Source organism: Hyperolius riggenbachi, chromosome 1 (genome assembly GCF_040937935.1).
Source record: "Hyperolius riggenbachi isolate aHypRig1 chromosome 1, aHypRig1.pri, whole genome shotgun sequence".
Classification (NCBI taxonomy): Eukaryota; Metazoa; Chordata; class Amphibia; order Anura; family Hyperoliidae; genus Hyperolius; species Hyperolius riggenbachi.
In genome coordinates, this window is record NC_090646.1 from 580,822,065 (window position 1) to 580,848,581 (window position 26,517).

At 43.8% G+C, this 26,517-nt stretch overlaps 1 protein-coding gene across 2 annotated transcripts in view; it reads left to right on the plus strand.

The window, feature by feature from the left end:
• LOC137527585 (baculoviral IAP repeat-containing protein 1e-like) overlaps positions 1–26,517 on the plus strand; it is an 88,739-nt gene that overhangs the window by 37,383 nt on the left and 24,839 nt on the right. The window contains exons 9-13 of one of the 2 annotated variants that reach the window (XM_068248192.1): positions 1,226–1,274; positions 6,125–8,212; positions 15,562–15,735; positions 19,910–20,068; positions 20,933–21,019. In XM_068248192.1, coding sequence (XP_068104293.1) covers positions 1,226–1,274; positions 6,125–8,212; positions 15,562–15,735; positions 19,910–20,068; positions 20,933–21,019 — 2,557 coding nt within the window. The remainder of the gene's footprint in view (positions 1–1,225; positions 1,275–6,124; positions 8,213–15,561; positions 15,736–19,909; positions 20,069–20,932; positions 21,020–26,517) is intronic. The other variant, XM_068248202.1, reaches the window with a different exon arrangement.

Genomic DNA, 26,517 nt, shown 5'->3' on the forward strand with positions numbered 1-26,517 from the left:
AGATTTACTAACATTTTCAGGTCAGTCCGGATTTATCCAGCACCATGATACCAAACATGACGGGTAGGACCCCTGTGGTATCACCAGGTCACTTTTGAACTGCCTAACTGACAGCCCATAACTCAGAATGTTCTGGAACCTTCTCAGTACCAGCGCCAGGCAAGGTCCGACACACTCTGCGAGTTTGAAGGGCCTGGCAGCTTTGCAACACAGGAAATATGACAAATATAGCAGTTTATAGATTATTATAGACATCTAGGAGTTACAGCAGGTCAGTTCTAGGTGAAGGGCTCAGCTTTGAAGTCTTTGAAGCTAAGACAGCAGAGCTAAGTGTCAGCTTCCCTGCTGAGATCGGGGCTGAGGAGTCTCACTCTCTCTCCTTTAAATTGGATCTGTCAGGCTCCTATCTGACTTCATCTGATGGATGGGCCCTTAACACAGCTGGGTCCCTGGGACACTTTCCTGCTGAAGGCTTCCTGCCATTTGGTGAAAGGAAAACAAGCTGTCTTTTAAAAGAAGAAATGTCATTCTGATCACTGCAATGACTGTGCAAATCTAACCTGGAAGAGATCAGAAAATCAATTGCGCGAATCTGCCCGATTCGCCTGCGCTCCTCACGGCTATTCCGTGACAATGACGACTAAAGAAAATGAAAGTGAGCCACAGCGGGGGACCGGAGCATCTTTTGGTAAAGGCGCGGGCACAGGACGGCTGCAGGGGGCTGGCAGAAGCCCCAAGTAAGTGAACTTTTTTAATTTTTTTACATATTTCAGGTTTCCTTAAAATAAAAAACTTATTTACCTATGGCGAGGTAGACTGCTAATGGGGGTAACGGCGCTGGGACGAGTGCACCAGGTGAGGAACGGGAAGGCTCTGTAGGACCCTGAACCTTTCCTTCCAGAAAGGCTCTATGTGCCTGTCAGTTTAAAGAGATGCTGGACTTAGATACTGACACAGAGAAAGTATGGTGGGTTATGTGCTTAAAGGCATCTTATGACACCATCCAATTCACAAAAAGGGTTTTGACTACCTTCACTAACTTCAAAAAGTAAAGTTGTATTTTCACACAAACACTTCTGTTCTTGATAAAATAATGGTAACAAATATACCACAGTTTATTTTAGCTCTCTGTTCAAGAAAACCCTTCAGAGTACGCACCCTCATAGTTGGGGAAAATATAAAGAATTTGTCATTTTTTACATTTATTTATTCTGTCTTGTCTTAGCAGTTTGTTGACATTGTGGAAGAAAGAGAAGTCCAGAGAACAGAGAACTGTAAGTCTCTGGATCAGTGCTCTTATACATAGTGAACTGAATGTTTTGGTGGGGCTGTTTTATAGAATTAGGATAGAAAAACTTTGGCTGTTTTCCACATTCATGGTCTGGTGTTGTGGAGTAGATATGCTGACATCAAACCAACAAATGTTGATTCGGGTACTAATTTAATGTACATGATTTACTGCAAGCTTTGGAAACATTTCTTCTTCATGCATTATACACCCTGATGAAGCTGATGACATTAGCGAAACATGTAGGTGGGTATGATGCATAAGCAGCTGATCTAAAGGAGGTGGCTCCATGAAATGATTGTGATGTGCAAATAGTGCTGCTATTCAACGTCCCATGCTGTCAACAGTGCCTGACCCTGCTTGGATGTAACTTGGTTGCCATGTCGTGGAGGAGAGTATAGGCTGAGGAAAAATGGGAGGTGGTGAGAGCTATCTGGCAAAGTTATTTACAAGTGCACTTGCATCTGAAAGCTCAAACTTAAGTTTCCTGCTTTGCTAGCAAAACTATGCTGCAGTGAACTGTACCTATGCTTGCAAACCTATTTCTGCCATGATCTATCCTTATTACTGGGAGTTTGGATGTTATGAGATCTTGTTGAAATTAATTGTCCTGAGGTTGCTGACCGGGTCTGTGCTTAGCTATAATATTCTTCTTCTTCGATATTCTGCTAGCCTGCTATATTGATATTCTTATTCAATCTAGATTTACACAGGTGTGTTAGCTTTGCAAGCATTAATTATCTCATGTTTGTACTTTTTGCCACTAGAGCTTGGATTCTCTAAAATGTATAGATCACGATAAGTTAGACGTGCATTAGTTTAAAGGGCTCATGTTAATTGTGATTTTAGAGGGTGTAGGGGAATGTTTGCGTAGCTTGATTTGGTGAAATAAAGACCTCTAGTATCTTTCATAATACCTTCAGTGTGCCCCATTGCATTCTTTTACTGTTTCAAAAATTTGTGTTCTTAAAGAGGAACTCCAGCCTAAACAAACATACTGTCATTAAGTTGCATTACTTATGTTAATTAAAATTGATAGGCAATGTAATCTCTTACCCAGCCTGTTTTAAAAGATTAGGCAAACGTTTGTGATTTAATGGGGGCAGCCATCTTTTTGGTTGAAAGGAGGTGACAGGGAGCATGAGACACAGTTCCAACTGTCCTGTGTCCTAATCACCCCTCCCAGCTGCTAGGCAACAAGAACAACAACAACATCAGAAATCCCATCATGCTTTGCACAGCATCAGGGGAAAAATGCCCTGGCAGTTTTCCTTGATGGGGCGGAGCTTAGCTTCTAAGCAGCAAAAAATTAGGCTTAGGTATCAAAAAACAAAGTTCTGATGCTGTGAACCTGTTAAAAAAAACACCAAGCCTTTTCAGTGTTGCTGAGTAGATTTTTAGTCTGGAGGTTCACTTTAAGGTAGAATAGCCTTCAAATACCCTCTGTAGTTCCCCCTCCTTGTTTTTCTAAACTACACAGAACTGGATCAGTGCTGGTCGTAATGGAGAAAGCTACGCTTACGGATCATTACGCGTAATTTTACGCTATTACGCATTACGAAATTACGCTTACGGCATAGACATTCAATTTCGGTACATGTCTATAATTACGCATAGCACTTACGCAATTACGCGTAAGTATACCGTAATTCGGGTTATTACGTTATAGGCCTACGCGTAAAATCCTACTAGCAATTAATGCGTAAGGTCATGCTGCCAAGCGGAAAAGTTGACGCATGGATCAATGTTAGGTAGCCGCCGACTTTAAGGGTTAATAGCAAAGCCCCCTTAAGTGCTAAGAGCCTCAAATTTGGAGAATATATTAAGGAGATCAGAAGGAATAAGAGGAAAATTTTTTTTTTCAAAAAGACCTTATAGTTTTTGAGAAAATCGATGTTAAAGTTTCAAAGGAAAAATATATACATTTAAAAACCTGCCGACTTTAACGGTTAATAGCAAAGCCTGCTTAAAATTTAGGAACACCAAATTCACAGGGTATATTAAGGGGATCAGTGGGAATTAGAGGAAAATTTTTTTTTTCAAAAAGACCTTATAGTTTTTGAGAAAATCGATTTTTAAGTTTCAAGGGCGAAAATGTCTTTTAAATGCGGAAAATGTCAGTTTTTTTTGCACAGGTAACAATAGTGTTTTATTTTTATAGATTCCCCCAAGTGGGAAGAGTTTTACTTACTTCGTTCTGAGTGTGGGAAATATAAAAAAAAAACGACGTGGGGTCCCCCCTCCCAGACCTCTTTAACCCCTTGTCCCCCATGCAGACTGGGATAGCCAGAATGCGGAGCACCGGCCGCGTGGGGCTCCGCACCCTGACTATACCAGCCCGCATGGTCCATGGATTGGGGGGGTCTCGGAAGGGGAGGGGCAGCCAAGCTTTCCCCTCCCCCTCCGAGCCCTTGTCCAATCCAAGGACAAGGGGCTCTTCTCCACCTCCGATGGGCGGTGGAGGTGGAGGCCGCGATTTCCTGGGGAGGGGTTCATGGTGGCATCTGGGAGTCCCCTTTAAAAAGGGGTCCCCCAGATGCCCACCCCCCTCCCAGGAGAAATGAGTATAGAGGTACTTGTAGTACCCCTTACCCATTTCCTTTAAGAGTTAAAAGTAAATAAACACACAAACACATAGAAAAAGTATTTTAATTGAACAAAAAACATAACCACGAAAAAAGTCCTTTAATATTCTTAATTAACCATTAATACTTACCTGTCCCTTTAAAAGCCAGTTCCCACGCAATATCCTCGGAAATATACTAATCAGTTACAATGTAACAAAGTTATTACTTAAAAATCGATTTTCTCAAAAACTATAAGGTCTTTTTGAAAAAAAAAATGTTCCTCTTATTCCCACTGATCCCCTTAATATACCCTGTGAATTTGGTGTTCCTAAATTTTAAGCAGGCTTTGCTATTAACCGTTAAAATCAGCGGGTTTTTAAATGTATATATTTTTCCTTTGAAACTTTAACATCGATTTTCTCAAAAACTATAAGGTCTTTTTGAAAAAATTTTTTTTCCTCTTATTCCTTCTGATCTCCTTAATATATTCTCCAAATTTGAGGCTCTTAGCACTTAAGGGGGCTTTGCTATTAACCCTTAAAGTCGGCGGCTTTTTTATATTATACGGGAGCGTAATATTACGCGATTACGGCAGACTGTGTAATTTCAATGGGAGTTTACTGTCTTACGCGTAATTTGTTACGCGTAAAACGTAACCCTACGGTCTACGCGTAATTAATTACGCGTAATACGGTAACCTTACACGTAACGCTTACGGTGCATTTGTAGTGAATTACGATGCGTAATTACGCTAATGCGTAATTTCGGCCCAGCACTGAACTGGATCAGAGCTTGTATAATGCCTGAAGAAGAAACTTAACATGTTGAAAGCTTGCAATAAACTATGTACAGTTAAGGTGCCAATACATCACTAGACTTGACGGCCGATTAGCCATGCAATTCGATATTTATCGAATCAGATGAAAATCATTTGCACCAAGAGCATGCCGAATCGAAGATGGTCGCATGTATCGGACATGCTGGTAAATCACAGGCCAACATGCTTAATCGGGTGCATGGCAGTAGTGGTGTGAGATATCCGGTGAGTGATGAATGCAGTGAAACCCCTCGCGCTTTCTCCCTAGTGTAAATGTGGCCCCCCTTCGTGCATTTATACCTTACCTGTCTGCTGTTGCCCGTAACAGTGCCAACTGCCTTCCACTTCCTCCATATTGGCTCATACGCTGCCGGTGTATAGCACGTGGCCCATGTGTGATCTTACAAACGTGCCATGTGCTATACACCAGGTGAGGCACAAATGGACGAAGATGAAGATGTATGGGCACCGCAACAGGTGACATCGGACAGGTAAACTGTAAATAAGCTGGTTTGAATACTAATAGATAACAGATGTGTGGACTGTATTCGAGCATGCCCAGTACGAAGAAACTTGTACTTGGCTGCAGTGGTGTAACTATTATGGGGCCTTGAGTCCCGGCAAAACTTTGATGGCACCCCCCAGTGTTCACACCCTTTCCCTTGCCAACCCCTGGTCACCCTAACAGCATGGGGACCTACCTTTCAATAGTTATAAAACAAGTGTGGACATCGCACCCTATACATCCATGGCTATAAAAACACCTGATCTGATCTGGAGGATGGTGCCCTGTAGATTAGTAGTAGGGGGGGGGGGGGCCCTCATAGCTTTGGGGCTGCTCCCCTGTAGTTACGCCCCTACTTGGATGACAGCATTATCACAAAGAAGAAGGTGATCCTGGGCAGCAGCGGAGGGCTCAAGCAGGATCTTGGAAGCCTCTGGACTATCCAGAGTCTTCCTCCTCTTACCATAGGTAAGTATTTATTTTTGAAACTTTTATTCATCACAGGTTTACATTCAAAGAGGCCAAATAAGCTTCTAAGATGGTAACTGTGATAAAGAACTTGCATTGTAGTCAGATTTAGCAATATTCCCCATTAACAAGTATCACAATATCCCATTTAAGGCAATGCAAAAGAGTACCGGTATATGGTGTTCTGATCACATGGGCTCATACTGTACCGTCAGCTGGCTAGCGAAACCAGAACCTGCCTTCTGTTGGTTCATCTGGTTGCCTCTGCTGCTAGGATTCTTCAGCCTTACGTTTGACTGTTATATTTTATGACTGTGATTAAACAGAATATTTCACTGTGCCCAACATGTATTTACTAAAATTGTCCTAAAAAGCTAACCTTATAAATATATTTATGAAAAAGAGTATAAGTATTACTTTCTTTATATTTTATGTGGTGTCATTGTTTACTTATTATGCTGTACATTCTATATCGTCAGGTTTGAATGTCAGTGATGTACAATGGTCACATAAAGCCTGGGAATTAAGAAGATGCTTGATGAACGTCTACAATAATTCTATCTTTAGTAAATTATCACCATTCCCAGGATCCTCAAATATTTCAATAGACTTGAAGTCATTGTTTGCAGATATTTCCACTGTGCTGAAGGACATCAGAAATCAGCCAATTAGGCAGCTCACATTACCGGACATCCTGTCCGAGCTGAGGGACATCACCATGATAGAAGGAGAAGCTGGCAGTGGGAAAACAGCTCTGCTCAAGAAGATTGCCATTCTCTGGGCATCAGGGAAATGTCCTCTCCTCAGCAGGTTCAGCCTTGTGTTCTATATCTCCCTGTCCACCACCGACCGGCAGCAGTCTCTGTATGATATCATCTGCCAGCAGCTGGTTGGATCTAAAACATCCATTAATGAAAAGTCTATGGAGGAAATAATAAAGCAATTAAAAGAGAAGGTGCTTTTTCTCCTGGATGATTGTAGTATGATGGACTCTCCTCCTGGAGCCACAGAAGAACTTCTACTGAAGAACTCCTGGAACAGAGTGACTATAGCAGTCACAGTGCCCACAGACAGGTCTTCAAAAGTGAGACTGCATGCAAAGAACATAGTGAGCATTCAGGACTTCCCACCATCTAGTACATTATACATTTTAAAACAGCTTTTCTCACATGACATTCCATTCCTTGAAAGTTTTTATGTAAATTTGGCAGAATCAGGTGCACTCCAAGCAGCTTTAAAGACTCCACTATTTGCTTTTGCCCTTTGTGTTTGTTGGGTACAAATGCCAGTTGACTACAAGTCAAAAGACTTTTCAATATGTAAGACCTGCTTGATGTACAAAATGTTAAAACATAGCACCGAGAAAGAGAAATTGGAAGCGATGGTCTTGTCATGTGGACAACTTGCCCTTGAAGGTGTCTTCAAACCACGCTTTGAATTCACTCAGGAGAATCTTGATGAAGCTGGTGTGAACCGCTCGGATACTCTTCGGTTTGGTCTTTTCAGTATGTTTACCTCTCAGAGGCTCCACCCCATCTTCAGGTTCTTCCATCCATCATTCCAAGAGTACGTAGCTAGCATTAAGATGAATGAACTTCTGCAATCTGAAGATGACACACAGTATAGAAAAGGGTTGTCTTATCTGCAGGAAATCAATACTTTCCTTAAGGTCATTGGGCGCTATTTCTATTTTTTGAAGAATTGCTGCATGCATTCTGCTAAAACAACCACAGTGATCATTTCTCATCTGTTCAGCTTGATGGATAACAGAGAAGCATTTTCATGGCAGGAGGATTCAAATCTCCATCTGAAACACTATCCCGAACTAGAAATAAGAGAACAACTTCTTAGTGTCATGACTTTGAATATGGACTTTCTTCACCCCTTCATTATCAATATGCTTCTTGAGTTTGCTATAAAAGTAGCATATCAGAGTAAATGTATGGCTCGCTGTGCTCCAATTATCCTACAGTTTCTCAAAGGAAAAGATATTGTACATTGGGGTGTTTCTGAATTTTTTTTGCTTGTATTCCTGCGTGAATATCCTGAAGGACTGACTTTACTGAAGAGCCTGAAAGCAAACTTAGTTTCTACTCTTGGGGGTTTAGGGGGTTTAGTCAATGAGTTTTGGAACACAGACTCGTATAAATCTATGTGGAAGGTGCCGAAAGTAGAGGAAGACTATTCCAAGGCGTTTCGGCTTACATCAGACACTTTGCAAAAGAAACCAGATTTTGATTACCAACAGAGTTTAAAAACTTGCAATCTCTCTAACCTCGGGTTTGATGTGAATCTTCACAGAATTTCTGTGCTAAAAATCGAAGCCTTGGGCACCGCCAAGATGGATGAAAATACCACGTTTTTGTGCAGCCTAGCCAATCACATTGAATTAAATTTAAACAATTGCTCTGGATTTATGGACAACATCTGGCCTGGCATTGACAACTACAAAATGTCCATCGTAAAGTTGGACATGGCATCCTCAGAGTTTTCCAGAGAGGAACAGGGACTGATTACACAATTGACTTCACTAGAAAATCTGCATATAAGTAACATGCCACCCCCAGGTAAACAAGGCATTACATGCACAGACATATTATTGAAACGGATTGCAGAGATGGCCCCAATAAGTTGCCTTATCCAGCAACACTTTAGTGTGTTTACCGGCCTTTACTTGGCTATACTGTACATGCAATAACGTTAAAATATTTGCTGATAGGGCCGGAGCTTCCACAGGGACGAACTGGCCAATTGCCGAGAGCCGGCTGATGGGCTTCCCAGGTCTCTTCTCAAATGGATAGTGGTCTCCTGCAGAGTATTGGCCAGCTTGTGTGCTGCTCCAGCAGCCTGTGTGCTTCTGTCTTCATCCATGCAGATGCCTCTTCTCCCTCCATGAGCTGAGAATGTTAAGTGAGTACATACATGCGGCTGGGTCACTGAGAAGAGGCGTCCCATGAGGATGATGACAGAAGCACACAGACTGATGGAGGAGCACACTGGCTGGACAGGTGAGCTGTGATGATCGCTGCTGCAGCAGCTGTTGCTGGAAGTAGTAGTGCTGCAGCTCAGGCAGTTCTGATCTATTTCCATGCAAGCTGCATAGCTTTGTCTGTCTTTCCCTGCTGTCAGCTTGTGACTGATTATCATTCACCTGTGTGGGAATCTGCATGTCTGCTCCCATTGGATGACCTCAGTATAAAGATCTGCTTCCTGCAGGGTTTCCTTGGGTTTTCATAGCTTCAGTTTAAGCCCGTCTTGCTGTCGCTTCAGCTCCCGATCGTGTTTCTTGTTCTAAAGATACTTTGCTGGTTTTGCATCATATATTGGTTCATTGCCAATATATATGCATACCAGCACGTTTATTATTTTCCTTGTATTCGTGTTACGTTGATACATCAGTGTCGCTGATATATACGTACACGAACTGTTTATTTCCTGTGTTCAGTTAGTCAGTTTTCCAGCACGTTTTGGTAGTTTGCGCGTACCGTGAGCACCCGTGCTGAGCTAGTTATCCTGTTCCTGGTCCTGTTTGTGGATTGCGTTCATCTCTGCGAAGAGATAACGAATCCTTCTGAATCCTGTTCTGTTACTGTTTGTGGATTGCGTTCATCTCTGCGAAGAGATAGCGAATCCTTCTGAATCCTGTTCCCTGTATTACTCCAGTCCTAGTCAGCGTTCCTGCTTATGTCATATATCGGTTCATTGCCGATATATACATATGTTAGTCAGACGTTACAAATAGTTTCATTGATAGCTGTAATTGTAATACGCTAGGAAAACATACTTATTGTATATTTATCTGTGTTACGTTCATCTATCTCGATCCTGCTATTTCCTGACTATCCTGTCCTGTCTTTGTGAGGCACGCCATCGCCGCAACGCATTGGCTGCCTCATTCCAGTCTGTCTGGTTTTGGACGCTTGCTGTCGCTAAGTAGCCGCTAGCTAGCAAGCGTTCATTCTGTCTACCTGTCCTGATCTCCTCAGTTCTGGTTTATGCGCTCAGCGCTACTTTGCGCTGAGACGTTATAACGAAAGCATTGTTTGTGGCTGTCAGATCTGCACCGGCTCTGTGCGCCACAATCTCCTATTGGAGTCAGTCCTCCCCTCCACTATACTAGGGATAGCCTGTTTCTTTGTGCTAGTGTGTGTACCTCCTCCACGTCAGCTCATGCGTTGCATGCTGACTGTGGAGAATACACCACCAAGCCTTACATTATGAAAACCCCATTACCAATCCCCATTGTGGGGGGAATTTCCAGAAATTATGACACTGTTTGTCAGGGGTCCTGCTCCTTTAAAAAATTTGAAAAGCTTGGTCCTGAAGTTACAGACAAATTTATATCAGAATTGGTTAAAGTTCTGGCCAATCCCGACTTTCGGGCTTCTGCAATTTCTACCTGGTCTGATTGGATCGTTTGTGCTCTTTTTAAGGGCAAACTTTTTGATTGGGCAATCAATGTCTTAGATCACACTCAGTTTAGACAAAGTCCTTTGCAATTTATAGCTTTTGTAATTCACAATTGGTTGCGCATAGATCCATTGCCTTTTCCTCTTAATGAACTCCTGGCAGCAGGCCAATCAGCTGCTCCTTCAATTGCTTGCAAGAATGAGCAGCAAGCAGAAAGTGTTACTGATAATTTTCCTGCAGCTTTGAATAAATCACAAAAAACAGTAAGGACAAAGGCAAAACGCAAACGTTCTAAGAAACGTGTCCAATCTGCAGAATCATTATCCTTAGCGACTGAGACCTATAATGAGATTCTGCCATTAACAGATAATGAAATGCAATTGTCTTTCAGGGGAGTTAAATGGACTTATGAAACTACTAATGAACTTTCATCACTGGCTAGGGAAAATAAAGATTTTTGTTTAAAAGAATTATCTGAGTATGATTATGAGGAGATATTACAGAGTATTGAACAAATCAACTTATTTGTGAAGCAAGGAAAGTTTGGATACACTACAGTTCAACACTTGCTACAGGTATTAGAGATTCTTAAGAATAAGGAATCTGCCAATCACCTGCTAATTAACCCAATATATGTCCCTGCCACAATCATATCTGCAAACTGTGATCTGCCTGTTAAGTATGCTTGGAATCCTCCATTTGAGAAAGGAGAGATGGAAGCTCTGGTCAATGAATGGAAGAATGATTCAAGTTCATTTTGTCAATTTTACAGTGCAAAAAGTGAATTAGTATTGAATGCATGCATTAAGTCTGCCTATAACCTAATAAAAACTGGTGTGTGTGGGTATGACTTTGTGGCTCCATTGATCGATGTGTGGAAAATGATTTTGGATGATTTTTATGCGATTCAATCAGTTGATACCAGGGAAGACACACTGTCAATTGGAGACTGTCCCACTTCTCCAGTTACTGAGTCCCTGCCATGTCTTGTGAATGTTCCTGTAACTCCACCCTGTACCATGGATAACTCAGTGTTACTTCCCAGTAAAACAGAAGCCACTGATACTTTCTTAACTTTGCCCTGCACAAATTTCTCAGCAGAGAATCCAGAGGTCCTGCTGACTTCTGAGTCCAGCCTAGCCAGTACTCATGAGTCTTTGTTCAGTGAAACAGACACCAGAAAAATCTTGCCTGTCTCTGCAAACACTTCTGCAGAAATTACCCGTGTTAATAAAGTTCAACTCCTGTCTGATCCAGCAGATGCCAATAGATGCACTACATCAGTTTCCGAGTCCCAGCAATCCTGTCCAGAAACCTCAGAACCTCAGCATCTGAATTTTCCAATTTTACAATTGAATGGTGATTCAGATGCGCAAACATTGTGTCTTGATCTTCCTGTTTCTACACCTCGCTCTAGTTTCGTAAATAGCTCAGAGCATCTGCTCTGTGAACCTGAAATCGCAGAATTATTACCTTGTTCAGAAAATGTTCCAATAAATTTGCCCTGTACCATGAATTGTGCAGTAGATCTCTCCAATGAAACTCAGGTCACAGAATCATTATGCTGTCCAGCAGGTGCTTCCATGGTTTTGCCCTGCAATATGGACTGTTCAGTGATCCTGTCCAGTGAAGCTGTGGTCGCAGAGTCTTATGCTTCACCCAGTACTTTGGATATTTCAAACCCTCTAGCAGAGCAGTCTGAGGCACTGCTTACCTCAGTTGGTGTTGCAGTAATATTCACTTGTCTAGCAGCTGTTTTGGAATTACAGTCTGCTCTAATAAAACTTGATGAATTTCTGCCCAGCAAAGCAGAAGCCATTGAAATATTGTCCTCGTCAGCAAGTGTGTTAGATACCTTGCCTTGTACACAGTCTGATTTAACCAATGTTGTTGAGTCCCTCTCCAGTGTTGTAACAGCCGAGGAACTCCAGCCCTGTCCTCTGAATGTTTCAGAAGTCTTGCCCTGTAACATGGATAATTCTGATTCTCTGGTCAAAATAATAGAAATCTCAGAATTTCAGTCCGGTCTGATGAGTGTTCCTGAAACCCAGCCCTGTATCCTGAAAGATTCTGGTTCTCTGGCCGCTGTGGCAGAGGTTCCAGAGTCCCCTTCCTGTCCAGGGAATTCCTCAGTTTTGCCTAGTCCAGTGGGGGCTGCTGCAATACTGACTTGTTCTGCAGCGCCTCATGAGCTCCAATCCAGTGTATTAAATGAGTCTCTGTCCAGTCCAGAGGTAGTTGTGGAGTCCCTATCTGGTTCAGTGCATACATCAGAAGATTTGTCCTGTCTTGTTAGTGCCCCTGAATCTGATTTGTTACTGACTTTGCTGGAGTCAGCGACATCTAAGTCTGATCCAGCATTCTCGTGTAAAAGTCCAGTAGTTGCGAAGTTTAGGATGATGATTTTTTTTTGGCCAGTCCTGGTTTTGGTCCTGTCCTGGCTGACCCTGAGGCTCACAGTTCCTTGACATGCCCAGAGGTTTCTCTTGTGCCGGTGTGCCCAGATGTTCTTTGTGTGCCAGAATGCCCAAGTGTGTCTAAGGTGTTAGCGTGCTCTGATGCTTCCTTAGTGGGAACACGTTCTGATGTTGCCAGTCTGCCTGCATGCCCAGAGATGGTTCTGGTCCCTGAAAGCCCTGATATTGATGTTTGTCCTTGTGGCCCTGACTCGGGAATTGCCCTAGGTTCCATAGGGGTTCTTGATAGTTCTCCATGTGAGCCTAAGGGGCATTCTGACCTATGGGGATCTCTTTGGAGCTTCAAGGTGTTCTGGGAGGTCTCTGAGAAAACTTGTCCTGGTGCCTTGGACTGGTTCAACAGTGGGTTTTGTGTTGGTAAAGACAGTACCGGTGGGCATTGCAAAGGCTTTGGCGTTTCTGAACGGTTCCTGGAAGGCGGTGGGTATCGTTTAGGGAATTTCGGAGGGCTTTCTTCTGGAATTCATGGTTCTGATGGGTGTCACATTGGGGCTTGTAGTACTGATGGGCATGGTTCTGTAGGTTCTGGTTCTGATGGGTCCAGTCTTGTGGGGACTGATTCTGGAATTCGGTCTTGCCGGGCTGTCCCGGTCATCATGAATTATCAGTTGGACTGTTTTGTTGGGAATTTCAGTTTTGAAAAGCGTCTGGAATCCGCTTTTAAGGGCGGGGGTACTGTGATGATCGCTGCTGCAGCAGCTGTTGCTGGAAGTAGTAGTGCTGCAGCTCAGGCAGTTCTGATCTATTTCCATGCAAGCTGCATAGCTTTGTCTGTCTTTCCCTGCTGTCAGCTTGTGATTGATTATCATTCACCTGTGTGGGAATCTGCATGTCTGCTCCCATTGGATGACCTCAGTATAAAGATCTGCTTCCTGCAGGGTTTCCTTGGGTTTTCATAGCTTCAGTTTAAGCCCGTCTTGCTGTCGCTTCAGCCCCCGATCGTGTTTCTTGTTCTAAAGATACTTTGCTGGTTTTGCATCATATATTGGTTCATTGCCAATATATATGCATACCAGCACGTTTATTATTTTTCTTGTATTCGTGTTACGTTGATACATCAGTGTCGCTGATATATACGTACACGAACTGTTTATTTCCTGTGTTCAGTTAGTCAGTTTTCCAGCACGTTTTGGTAGTTTGCGCGTACCGTGAGCACCCGTGCTGAGCTAGTTATCCTGTTCCTGGTCCTGTTTGTGGATTGCGTTCATCTCTGCGAAGAGATAACGAATCCTTCTGAATCCTGTTCTGTTACTGTTTGTTGATTGCGTTCATCTCTGCGAAGAGATAGCGAATCCTTCTGAGTCCTGTTCCCTGTATTACTCCAGTCCTAGTCAGCGTTCCTGCTTATGTCATATATCGGTTCATTGCCGATATATACATATGTTAGTCAGACGTTACAAATAGTTTCATTGATAGCTGTAATTGTAATACGCTAGGAAAACATACTTATTGTATATTTATCTGTGTTATGTTCATCTATCTCGATCCTGCTATTTCCTGACTATCCTGTCCTGTCTTTGTGAGGCACGCCATCGCCGCAACGCATTGGCTGCCTCATTCCAGTCTGTCTGGTTTTGGACGCTTGCTGTCGCTAAGTAGCCGCTAGCTAGCAAGCGTTCATTCTGTCTACCTGTCCTGATCTCCTCAGTTCTGGTTTATGCGCTCAGCGCTACTTTGCGCTGAGACGTTATAACGAAAGCATTGTTTGTGGCTGTCAGATCTGCACCGGCTCTGTGCGCCACAATCTCCTATTGGAGTCAGTCCTCCCCTCCACTATACTAGGGATAGCCTGTTTCTTTGTGCTAGTGTGTGTACCTCCTCCACGTCAGCTCATGCGTTGCATGCTGACTGTGGAGAATACACCACCAAGCCTTACATGAGCTCACTCCATTGCCAATACTCTGAAGGGTCCCGGGGATCACTGTCCACTTGGGGGGGGGGGGGTATGGGCAGCCAGCTGGCTTTTAGAGGAGTACTGAATAAACTTTTGTGAAATAGCGGAAGTTTGGCAATGTCCAAGGTTAGGGCCCACTAGTGCTGTTTCAGCTTCAATTTCTGCTTTCGAGGAAACACCGGTGGTTCTCAAAGCATTAGGCTAATGAAAACATATTATGGTGATTCCACGGGAGCTAATGCAACTTGCCAAAATCACAATGATGTTGTCTGCAGCATTTCTGGAGCAATTTCATTCAGGGAATGCAGGGTCCAGGGCCGAGCCGAGGCAGAGGCGAGAGAGGCTCCAACCTCAGGGCGCAGTGTGTGTGTGTGTGTGGGGGGGGGGGGGCACAAGTCACTCAGCTATCATTCCCCTATTGTGTTTGAAGCAGAGAGAAATAAGAAAAGGGGATACATGGCAGTGACTGCAAGCCAGACAACTAGAGATTAAGGTGTTTAGGGGGTTGGGAGCCCAGTGGGGCATCATAGTCTAATAGCAATCAGTGTGTGACGGCTGGGGTGGGGGGGATGCAGGGGCGCACTTTAATGTCTCAGCCTTGGGTGCTGGAGGACCTTGTCTCGGCTCTGGCTGGGTCCAAAACAGTGGCGTAGCTAAGGAGCTGCAGGCCCCGATGCAAGTTTTACATTGCAGCCCCCCCTAAGCACTCTATACATAACATAATTGATACGGTACACCAAAATCTGCCAAGGATTTCCACAGTTTCAGAGGTGCAAGAAGGGGATGGGAAACAGTTTGTTAATGATCACTATTATTCAAAGCATCTATAGAAGTGATTATTATGAGCACAGGACCAATAGAGAGCTAATACTGAAGTTGAGGAAGGGCCCTTCGGGGCCCCTCTGGCCCAAGGGCCCTGATGCGGTCGCAACCTCTGCACCCCCTATTGCTACGCCCCGTGATCCAAAATGATATTCACTGAAATAGTGCAAAGATTGCTCTAAAAATTTTATCAATTTGAAGAGCATTTCGCGATTTCTAGTGGGCCCCAGCTCTTACTTTTACAAGTATACTGGCAAGACATCTGGTAAGAGAAAATAATCAAATCTCAGCATTTGGTATTTATTCTCTACAGAGTACATACTTTCTGAAATACACCATTTCAAGGAGCTGAAGGAACTCGTACTGGAGTGCCCGCCTGGGGACTGGGACATTATTGGCATTTTACCAGATGAATTTAAAAACCTTCACAAGATGGAAAGCCTTGTGTTTAAGTATGTTGATATGGCAACACACTCTGACAAATTGGGTAAGTATATCACATATGACATGCATTTTAAACATATAGTATATGCTTCTGGTATATGTTATCCTCCCCTAGGCCAACTTGCTTGTTGCTCCCTTTCCTTGTGTAATCCTCTACATGCATATATACATAAATTCCATATGCAACATCATGCACAGCAGCCCCTCTCCCCCCCCCCCCCCTCTGATCAGCTTCAAAACCTGCTGCCACACCCCATCTAATTGATTGCTAAATGATAGGCAGGGTATTAATGACCTATTCTTACCAATATTGTACTATTTTTTTGTACTTTAAGGGGGTTGTAACATCCAAAAATAAAAAAAATAATTCAAAAATAGTTCATGCCCCAAATATATATGTAAACCCTGTTTTTTTTTTCTAAAATAAGTCACTATATGTCCCCCATTTTTTTTTTCTTTTTACCTGGTCTGGGTGCCTTTGCCTAACTTTCAGGACCTTTTGCAGTGCCAATGGGATTGTTGGAATTTTTTTCCCCCTTTGCTACAGTATCAAGCTTATCTAAGCATGCAAATAACAGAAAGCTTCCAATGGATAAGATAAGGACTCTTTGATCAGAAGAAGGTAATTGAATCCCTCTAAAGCCCTGTCTACACTATAAGATGTTGCAGCGATCCGGCGGCTCGATTAGCCGCCGGATCGCCTCTTCCGCGTGCCCGCCGCGTCCCCGCTCGCCGCGCGTGCGCCGCATTCGATTCCCCGCTCGTGCCCGCTCGTCCCCGCTGGCGCCGCTTATCTTCCGCTCGATTCCCTGCCATTGTCCCCTCGCGGGGAGCGAGCAGGGAATCGGCGGTGCGGAGATCCGTCCTGTCGGATCTTATCAATCGATTGATAAGGAGCATCGTGGCCGCATCTACTCGTGTAGATGCGGCTTTGAGGTGGCCATACACTGGTCGATTTGCCATCAGATTCGACCAACAGATAGATCCCTCTCTGATCGAATCTGATCAGAGAGGGATCGTATGGCCACCTTTACTGCAAACAGGTTGTGAATCGATTTCAGCCTGAAACCGATCACAATCTGTGGAGCTGCCGCTGCTGCCCCCCCCCCCCCCCTGCATACATTACCTGCTCCGGCCGGCCCGAGTCCCGTGGTCTCTGCTGTCTTCTGCTCCGCTCCGGGCTCCGGCTACTGAACTTCCTGTCCAGGGGAAGTTTAAACAGTAGAGGGCGCTCTAGAGGGCGCATTTGAACGCCGCTAACGACGCACTCCCGACCCGCCGGCGACTGAGGAAATTCTTCCGCACGGATGGGTTGACGAGAATCATCGGGAACAATCGATTTCGGATGGAAATTGATCGTTCTGTCAGCGGTGTGTGCAGCGATTTCACAGCCGTTTCGATCATTGTGATCGAAACGGCTGTATATCGGCGGGAAAATCGTTAGGTGTATGGGCCCCTTAACCTCCTTGGCGGTAACCCCGTGTGTGACACGGGGTAAGCCGCCGGAGGGTGCCGCTCAGGCCCTGCTGGGCCGATTTTCATAATTTTTGCTTTGCTGGACGCAGCTAGCACTTTGCTAGCTGCGCCAGCACTCTGATCGCCGCCGGCCCCTGCCCGATCGCCGCTATCTGCTGCGGCGCGGGCCCCCCCCCCCCTCCAGACCCCAGCGCTGCCTGGCCAATCAGTGCCAGGCAGCGCCGAGGGGTGGCCCGGGACTCCCAATGACGTCCCGACGTCAGTGACGTCGGTGACGTCATCCCGCCCCGTCGCCATGGCGACGGGGGAAGCCCTCCAGGTAATCCCGTTCTATGAACGGGATTTCCTGATCGGAGATCGCCGAAGGCGATCGAAGCGGGCGGGGGGATGCCGCTCAGCAGCGGCTATCATGTAGCGAGCCCTCGGCTCGCTACATGATAAAAAAAAAAAAAATTTAAAAAAAAAACTGCTGCGCTCCCTCCTGGCGGTATTTTTCATACCGCCAAGGAGGTTAATGCTGGGTACACACGCATCGATTTCCCACTCGATCGGCGGGATTCATCGACTATTTCCGACATGTTCGATCAGGTTTCGATGGATACAGCCGTCAATTTTACATACGTAACAGGAGAAAATCGACGGCTGTATCGATCGAGTACCGATCGACCATGTCGGAAATTGTCAATCGACCGGGAAATCCTGCAAACAACTGGTCGTCAGACCCCGGCCGTTCTAGCGACAGTTTTCCTGTGTGTACAGCCTGTTGGCAGGCTGATAAGGCTGGCTGACAGCCTGCTGACAGACTGTACACACAGGAAAACTGACGACCCGATGTTTGAATAAATCAGGTGTGTGTACGCGCCTTAAAGGTGGCCATGCACTTATAGATTTTCAACAGATTCTACCATCAGATAGATTTCTGTCAGATGCCTGTCAGGTCGAATCTGACAAGAATCTATCTGATGTGTGCCACATACTAGGAACAGATTTCAAAATTAAATCTATTGGAAATCTATTGAAAATCGATTTAAATGCATTATTGAACCATTAGATTTAATGCAACTCTATGGGCCATCAATCTGCTGCCAGATAGATCATATCGATCAAAATCGATCGAAATCGGCCGCAAATCGATTGATAGATTTGATAGAATTGATTTCCGATGGATCGATGCCATAGAATCGATCGCTGAAATCAACCAGTGTATCCCTTATGGAACATCAATCTGCTGCCAGATCGACCTAGTTTTTCCATCCATTCAGATAGATTAAATCGATCGATCAGCTGATTTAATCGATTTCCGCTCTATCAATGGCTGAAATCCAATGGCTACAATCGACCAGTGTATGGGCTCCTTAAAGATACATACACACGGCCAACTTTTTCAAACAACTTGTCGTCCGACTTGTCATTTGAACAAGTTGGATGTGTGTACGTGCTGTCAAGCGACTGATAACAGCCAATTTGCCCAATCCCCTTAGGGGATCCGTTGGAACAACTGTCGTTCAAACGACTGTTAGGTCAGTACGTGTGTACAAATTACATTTAGTCGTTTGTCCAACTAATAGGTGTTCAAACAACAAGTGATCAGTCATTTTATTTAGTCCATTGTTCTATCCATAATACAATGACACACTGAGTGCTGGTATCAAATAAATATACTGGGTCCTCCCCTCTGCCTAAACATAAAAATCATACAATGTAAGAGGTTGGCGCTCACAGTGCTTTCTCCTGCCACCAGATGGTAGTACTAGTCAGGTATCAGTTACTCAATTTAGATAGTTCTCCCTATACACATGCAACTTCAGTTCTTCCAACCAATAAACCACAATGATTGCATGCATTTTTCATATCATACATATACAGCTGTAGAAACACAGATTCCACACACTCCTCATCTATAAATAGGTCTCATAAGTGGATAAGGTCCTCAGATTAGAGATAAAAGTCCAGTTACATTCACATTAAATTCCAGTCCATCAATACAACTCTGTCATTTGCATATGTCACAATAGCTTCCCAACAGTTCCATCAAATTCCACATTGCTAGGACTCTCCAGCACACAAGGAAGCCTAATTCAGCATCATAGTTATCTGCTGATAAATGGAAAGGTAATCCTAATAAGATTAAATTACAGAAAAAAACAAGTTTCCATGTCAGTGACAAATGCAATAGATTTTTTTTCTATACAGAAATAGGGTTACACTGTTGATAATGAAGGTAAAATATTGCAATACCTTTTTCATAGCATAGTTCCCAACTGTCCCTCTTTTGGAGGGACAGTACCTCTTTGGGAGTCCTGGCCATTTGTCCCTCTTTACTCCTCATTTGTGCCTCTTTCAGGACTTTTTCCCGCTTTCTATGTAAATATATATATTTCTCTACTAAAAAATGTGTTTGTTTGACTCTAAATTTTATTCCCATCCTTTAAATTGATATTTTACTAATTTTAAAATGTTAATATGAAGGACAATGAACCAGGATAGAAAGGACCAGTGTGGTTTGAATTATAAAACATATTTTTCTTATGAAATCATTATGGTATGCGTGACTAGGGGTGTGACGGGGCGTGATCAGAGGTGTGGCTTAAGTATCCCTCTTTTTCATCTCAAAAAGTTGGAAAAAGTTGGGAGGTATGACATAGCCATTGTTCTGCTGTCTGCTGCTGTCACAGTATGCCATATGACTAGTAACTGTTACCTGTGATTCCACTCACTATGAAGTATAACTTCTTTTGCAGCAAAGATGATCGAATGCTTTCCCAATCTGAAGTCTTTTAAGCTACAATGTAAATACTGCCCTGATTTTGAGAAGATTATCACTTCCTTATGTCACAAGGAGAAAATGGAGAAAATCATTTTTCATAAAGAAATGAACAATAATGAAATTATCCATTTGGGTAAGTCTGTAAGTGGCTTTCCAATAAAGAATATCTCAGGCTCGGTTCACACTAGGTTTGCTGCTGGATTGTTTCCCAGTGTGGACGGCAATAGCAGACCAACAGGCATACAGAACAGATTTATGCTTCCCCATGGACCAGTTCACACATGTTCTTCTTTACTGTGTCCAGGTCCGCCGGGCGGATCGCTCAGAAACAGTCTTATCAGTCCGCCGACAGACTGTACACATGCTGTACTGTCTGCTGAAAACCCGCCCAGCGGAAGATGACGACGGCCCCGTCGTTGCCTTTAGTACGGCGTGTGTACGAGCCTTTAGTCTGATAGTAGACCGCTCTCCCCAGCTCCTGATATCAGACTACGTCCGATTAGGAGCAATATAAATTAAGCAAAATAATTAAGGGCCTTTTTCCACTACCCTGCGAATTGATTCCAATCGCAAAACGCAAGGTACATTAAACTAATGGAAACGGCAGCAGCAATTTCCATTAGTGCGATCTGATTGCGATGCGATTTGGTCCAAGCACAATCGTTGTCCTGCCGTGTTTTGGATGCGGTTGAGCTTTACTATACTGAGTATAGTAGCTCAATCACATGGTTGAAATTGTAACGCGATTGCGATTGTGATCGCGATAACATTTCATAGTGGAGAAGAGCCCTAAGAATGATAAACAAAGCATTTTAACACAATGCCTGAAGATTTAGGAAGGTTGTGATGTGTTGTGTAACCTTTCAGTTTTATTTTTCTTGCACTGCATGTTTTCATTTCAGTAATTGATGGTCTGCAGATCAGAATCTTTCTTTTTCTTTGAACTATTTTTGGATTGTAGTAGCAATTTTTTTTATTGTAATGATTTCCTTTTTAGCTTTGGCATTACCATCGCTTAAAAGCCTGAAAACCTTGGAAACTGAATTTAGTCCTTTCGTGGAGGTGGAAGCAGCAGAAACATTTGGTATTAAATACATTTTATTATGTTTATTGTGTGAACTGAATTCAAGGGAAATGTGTGACTTTTGAAAACTGAGAACCCTGTGGCTGCTGTGATGATAATCAATATTATGGCCTCAATTCACTAAGCATTACCGTATTTAGTGATGCAGAAAACAGCTGATTTTACCAGTCATCTTTCCAAATGCCAATTCACTAAACCATTTACTGCACTGAAAAGTAAAATAACCAGGTAGTGAGGTAAATTACCAACAAGTGAAATACATTTCTGACTTGTGCGGTAAATATTTCAAGAAATTGCAATTCACAAGGATGAAAGCTTTCAGTTAGGGCCCATTTCCACTATCGCGAATTAGCATGCGTTTTTCGCATGTGAATTCGCATAGCAATACAAGTGAATGGGACTGTTTACACTTGTCAGGATTCCTTTGTGTTTTTCTGTGCAGAAAAAATTTGCATGGCAGAGCCATCAGAATTCGCATACCGCTATGCGAATCGCATACAATGTATTTAATAGGAAATTCACATGCGGTTTGGGTATAAGTAGCCTAATCTACAGGTGTCCCCAGAATAGATAACCAGGTCTATAGATGTCCCCATTTAAGATAGCCAGGTCTATAGATGTCCCCAGTTAAGATAGCCAGGTCTATAGGTGTCCCCAGTATAGGTAGCCAGGTCTACAGGTGTCTCCAGAATAGGTAGCCAGGCCTATAGGTGTCCCCAGTACAGATAGCCAGGTCTATAGGTGTCTCCTGTATAGATAGCCAGGTCTTTAGGTGTCCCCAGTATATGTAGCCAGGTGTATAGGTGTCCCCAGTATAGCCAGGTCTATAGGTGCCCCCAGTATATACAGCCAGGTCTATAAGTGCCCCCAGTACATACAGCCAGGTCTATAGGTGCCCCCAGTATATGTAGCTAGGTCTATAAGTGCCCCCAGTATATGTAGTCAGGTGTATAGGTCTCTCCAGTATATGCAGCCAGGTGTATATGTGTCCCCAGTATATGCAGCCAGGTGTATAGGTGCCCCCAGTATATGCAGCCAGGTGTATAGGTCTTCCCAGTATATGTAGCCAGGTGTATAGGTCTCCCCAGTATATGCAGCCAGGTGTATCTGTGCCCCCAGTATATGCAGCCAGGTGTATAGGTCTCCCCAGTATATGCAGCCAGGTGTATAGGTGCCCCCACTATATGCAGCCAGGTGTATAGGTCTCCCCAGTATATGTAGCCAGGTGTATAGGTGCCCCCAGTATATGCAGCCAGGTGTATAGGTGCCCCCAGTATATGCAGCCAGGTGTATAGGTCTCCCCAGTATATGCAGCCAGGTGTGTAGGTGCCCCCAGTATATGCAGCCAGATGTATAGGTCTCCCCAGGATAGCCAGGTGTATAGGTCTCCCCAGTATATGCAGCCAGGTGTATAGGTGCCACCAGTATATGCAGCCAGGTGTATAGGTCTCCCCAGTATATGCAGCCAGGTGTATAGGTCTCCCCAGTATAGCCAGTTCTGTAAGTGCCCCCAGTATATGCAGCCAGGCTTGTAGTGTCTCCAGGAGGGGAGACAGCCAGTGAAGGAGGGCGATGGGCATAGCAGCGGAGAAGGGGGGAAGTTTCCGCCCCCCCCCTTCTCTCACCTTGGGGCCCCTCTTCCTGGCTCTCCCCTCCGTAATCTGCACAAGTGTCGCACAGCTGGAAGCGGCTGACAGCGGGCGGAGACTTACCGCTGTTCAGCCACCGGAGGGAGCGCTGATCTGTGTGTGGCTAGTCTGGGCTTCTCAAGCCCACACTAGCGGCACACAGATCAGCGCTCCCCCCGGTGGCTGAACAGCGGCAAGTCTGCGCCCGCTGTCAGCCGCTTCCAGCTGTGCGACACTTGTGCAGATTACGGAGGGGAGAGCCAGGAAGGGGGGCCCCAAGGTGAGAGAAGGGGGGGGGGACTTCCCCCCTTCTCTGCTGCTATGCCCATAGCCCTCCTTCACTGGCTGTCTCCCCTCCTGCTCAGGGTTCTCTGGCTGGTGGCGGGCCCCCCCTGACCACGGGCCCTCGGCCCGTGCCCGAGTGCCCTAATGGTCAGTCCGCCCCTGCCTAATACATATGCTTAGCTAGCGAAATGCTAGCTAAAGTGGTTTAAAAATAATTTGGGGTCAAAAAACCTCCCGGCGGACGCAGACGCAGAAACTGCGTACCACCAAGGGGGTTAAGGTTCATACACACCTACCAACTATCTGTCCAACTAAAAGCCAAACTTGTCTGTTAAGCCTCATTCACACGCTCAACTACGGTCTTTTATGTAGCACAATTGTCAAACACCTTTTGTTGTGAAACAAGTTGAAACAACTAAAAACAGTCTTTTGCTATTGTTCAAAAAGCTGATGACTGATAAGAAGTCAATCCAACAGTTGGATTGACTTCTTATCAGACTTATTAGCTGTTTGAACAATAGCAAAAGACTTTTTTTAGTTGTTTTAACTTGTTTAACAACAAAAGCTGTATGGGGCTTAACAGACAAGTTTGGTAGATAGTTGGACAGATAGTTGGTAGGTGTGTATGAACCTTTACCGAGCAGGGCTTAGTGAATTGAAGCATGTGTGCCTGTCCCTCTATCCTTCAAACTGCTTCACTACTGTGTGTCACAGCATTACTTACATATCCAAGATCTGAATCCCAGATCAGCTGTCCATACATCAGGCCTTGCATTGGATTGACGTCCTATCAGTCTTATCAGTTGTTTGAACATTAGCAAACAACCTTTGTGATTGTTTCACAACAATAGTTGTTTGATAATTGTGCTCCATAAAAGACCACTAATGAGCGTGTGTATGGGGCTTTAGACTGTTATTATAATGTGCTTGTAATGTGCCCTGTAAATAGTTCTGTTGTCTTCTCCATGGTTAAGAGGAGTTTTGTGGCTATTTTATATGTCATAATGGAAATTGAAAAAAGTTTACCTTTAAAGTGGCTACTAACGGTCCAATTTCTAGCGAAAAATTGTTCGAGCGATCAAAAATTCTGATCGGATTGATTGTAAATAATCTCTGTTAGTGGAAACAATCGATTATGAACGAGTGAAAAAAATGTCGTCCGAATGAATTTTCGTCAAACCAAAATTTGGATTTTTCTGTTGGTTGTGATAGATAGGAAGCAAAGATTGGTTCGTTGATGGTGTAATGAACGATGTATTACAATATTTCGTTTCCGATCAGAATTTCTGATCGCTCGAACGATTTTTCGCTAGAAATTGGATTGTTAGTGGCCACCTTTAAAGAATCACTATCACGAAAAAAATAGGCATTCAACAGCATTCGCCGAACAGCAGCTTAACTGCCAAAATAGTTAGATACCAGCTAGCCTCCCTAATCACTTGTACACTATTTTTTGTCAGCTAGACTTTGCAACTGCTGTTCAGGAAATGCTGTTGAAAACAAAGAAAACTCCAAGAATCCCCCATGAGGAGATGGGCTGGCCCAAAACCTGTCGGTTCTGTCAGATTTAAACTGCCTCCTTTTTTCACGATAGTGGTCCTCTAAAAAAAAGGGAATATGTTTATAAACAATATGTAGCTAGCAGGTTCGCCAATCTGTTCTGCAAGCTGCAAAAAAAACAAAACGGATGCATTAAAGTGGACCTGAAGTTTATGCTGCAAGTCCAGTTATTGTTTCTTGACAGTCACTCACTCGTTTGAACATGCATAATACAAGCTGGATTTTTGTATTAAAATGCAGGTAACTAGCTGCTGGGGAGAAGGAAGTTGCTGCCTGTTCTAGTTATGTGTAATGCTGGATAAGGAATGCCAGGGTAAAGCTGGGCAACACCAAAACAGCTGAGCAATCCCGAAATCCAGATTTTTTTTTACTACCCCCGTAGCTTGTCCTGGCATCCTCCTCCCAGCTAGCATAACCCTACCTCATTAATAACTCCTATCTCGCTATCTTCTCTTTCTAAAGGTGACCATTAACATTGCAATCCCGCAGACGATTGATTGTTTCCGATCATAGTCGTAATGGATCCGAAACTATTGGTTGTGTCCATTAAAAGACACCTGTGACTTTAATTTTACAAAAAAAAACCAGATGCTTCCCTTGGGAGGGAGAAGGCTCTAGAATCCTAATGAGGCTTCCCCTGTCCTCCTCAACCAGTTTGTCCCAGCGCAGACACCTCAGCAGCAACACTGACAATAACACAGGCGCACTAGTGGCTTCCCCCCAGGGCTCTGTCGGAAATAGCCTAGCCCAATAGGGTCCGCCCTACTAGGCAGATGCAAACCGCTGGTGCAGTAGAGCGGACCCAATCGGCCTTGCTTATTGCCGCCTATGCACACCGCTGACAAGCCCTTGTCAGACGATTTTTTTGGGGTCCCAGCCATGGCCGGATTTCTGGAAAGGCCGCAAAGGCCATGGCCTAGGGCGGTAAAAAATCAGAAGGATAAAAGGACGGCAGGACCTGAGAGAGATAAGAGGCTGCATGTCAAAATAAATCATTTCTCCTGCTCCGAAGCCGCCGGCTTTGCTGCACACACAGTCAGAATTCTAGAGCTCTTTGTATTTTCCTTACTTCTTGGTGTGCGATGAGATGTGCGATTATGTAGCACAATTGTCAAACACCTTTTGTTGTGAAACAAGTTGAAACAACTAAAAACAGTCTTTTGCTATTGTTCAAAAAGCTGATGACTGATAAGAAGTCAATCCAACAGTTGGATTGACTTCTTATCAGACTTATTAGCTGTTTGAACAATAGCAAAAGACTTTTTTTAGTTGTTTTAACTTGTTTAACAACAAAAGCTGTATGGGGCTTAACAGACAAGTTTGGTAGATAGTTGGACAGATAGTTGGTAGGTGTGTATGAACCTTTACCGAGCAGGGCTTAGTGAATTGAAGCATGTGTGCCTGTCCCTCTATCCTTCAAACTGCTTCACTACTGTGTGTCACAGCATTACTTACATATCCAAGATCTGAATCCCAGATCAGCTGTCCATACATCAGGCCTTGCATTGGATTGACGTCCTATCAGTCTTATCAGTTGTTTGAACATTAGCAAACAACCTTTGTGATTGTTTCACAACAATAGTTGTTTGATAATTGTGCTCCATAAAAGACCACTAATGAGCGTGTGTATGGGGCTTTAGACTGTTATTATAATGTGCTTGTAATGTGCCCTGTAAATAGTTCTGTTGTCTTCTCCATGGTTAAGAGGAGTTTTGTGGCTATTTTATATGTCATAATGGAAATTAAAAAAAGTTTACCTTTAAAGTGGCTACTAACGGTCCAATTTCTAGCGAAAAATTGTTCGAGCGATCAAAAATTCTGATCGGATTGATTGTAAATAATCTCTGTTAGTGGAAACAATCGATTATGAACGAGTGAAAAAAATGTCGTCCGAATGAATTTTCGTCAAACCAAAATTTGGATTTTTCTGTTGGTTGTGATAGATAGGAAGCAAAGATTGGTTCGTTGATGGTGTAATGAACGATGTATTACAATATTTCATTTCCGATCAGAATTTCTGATCGC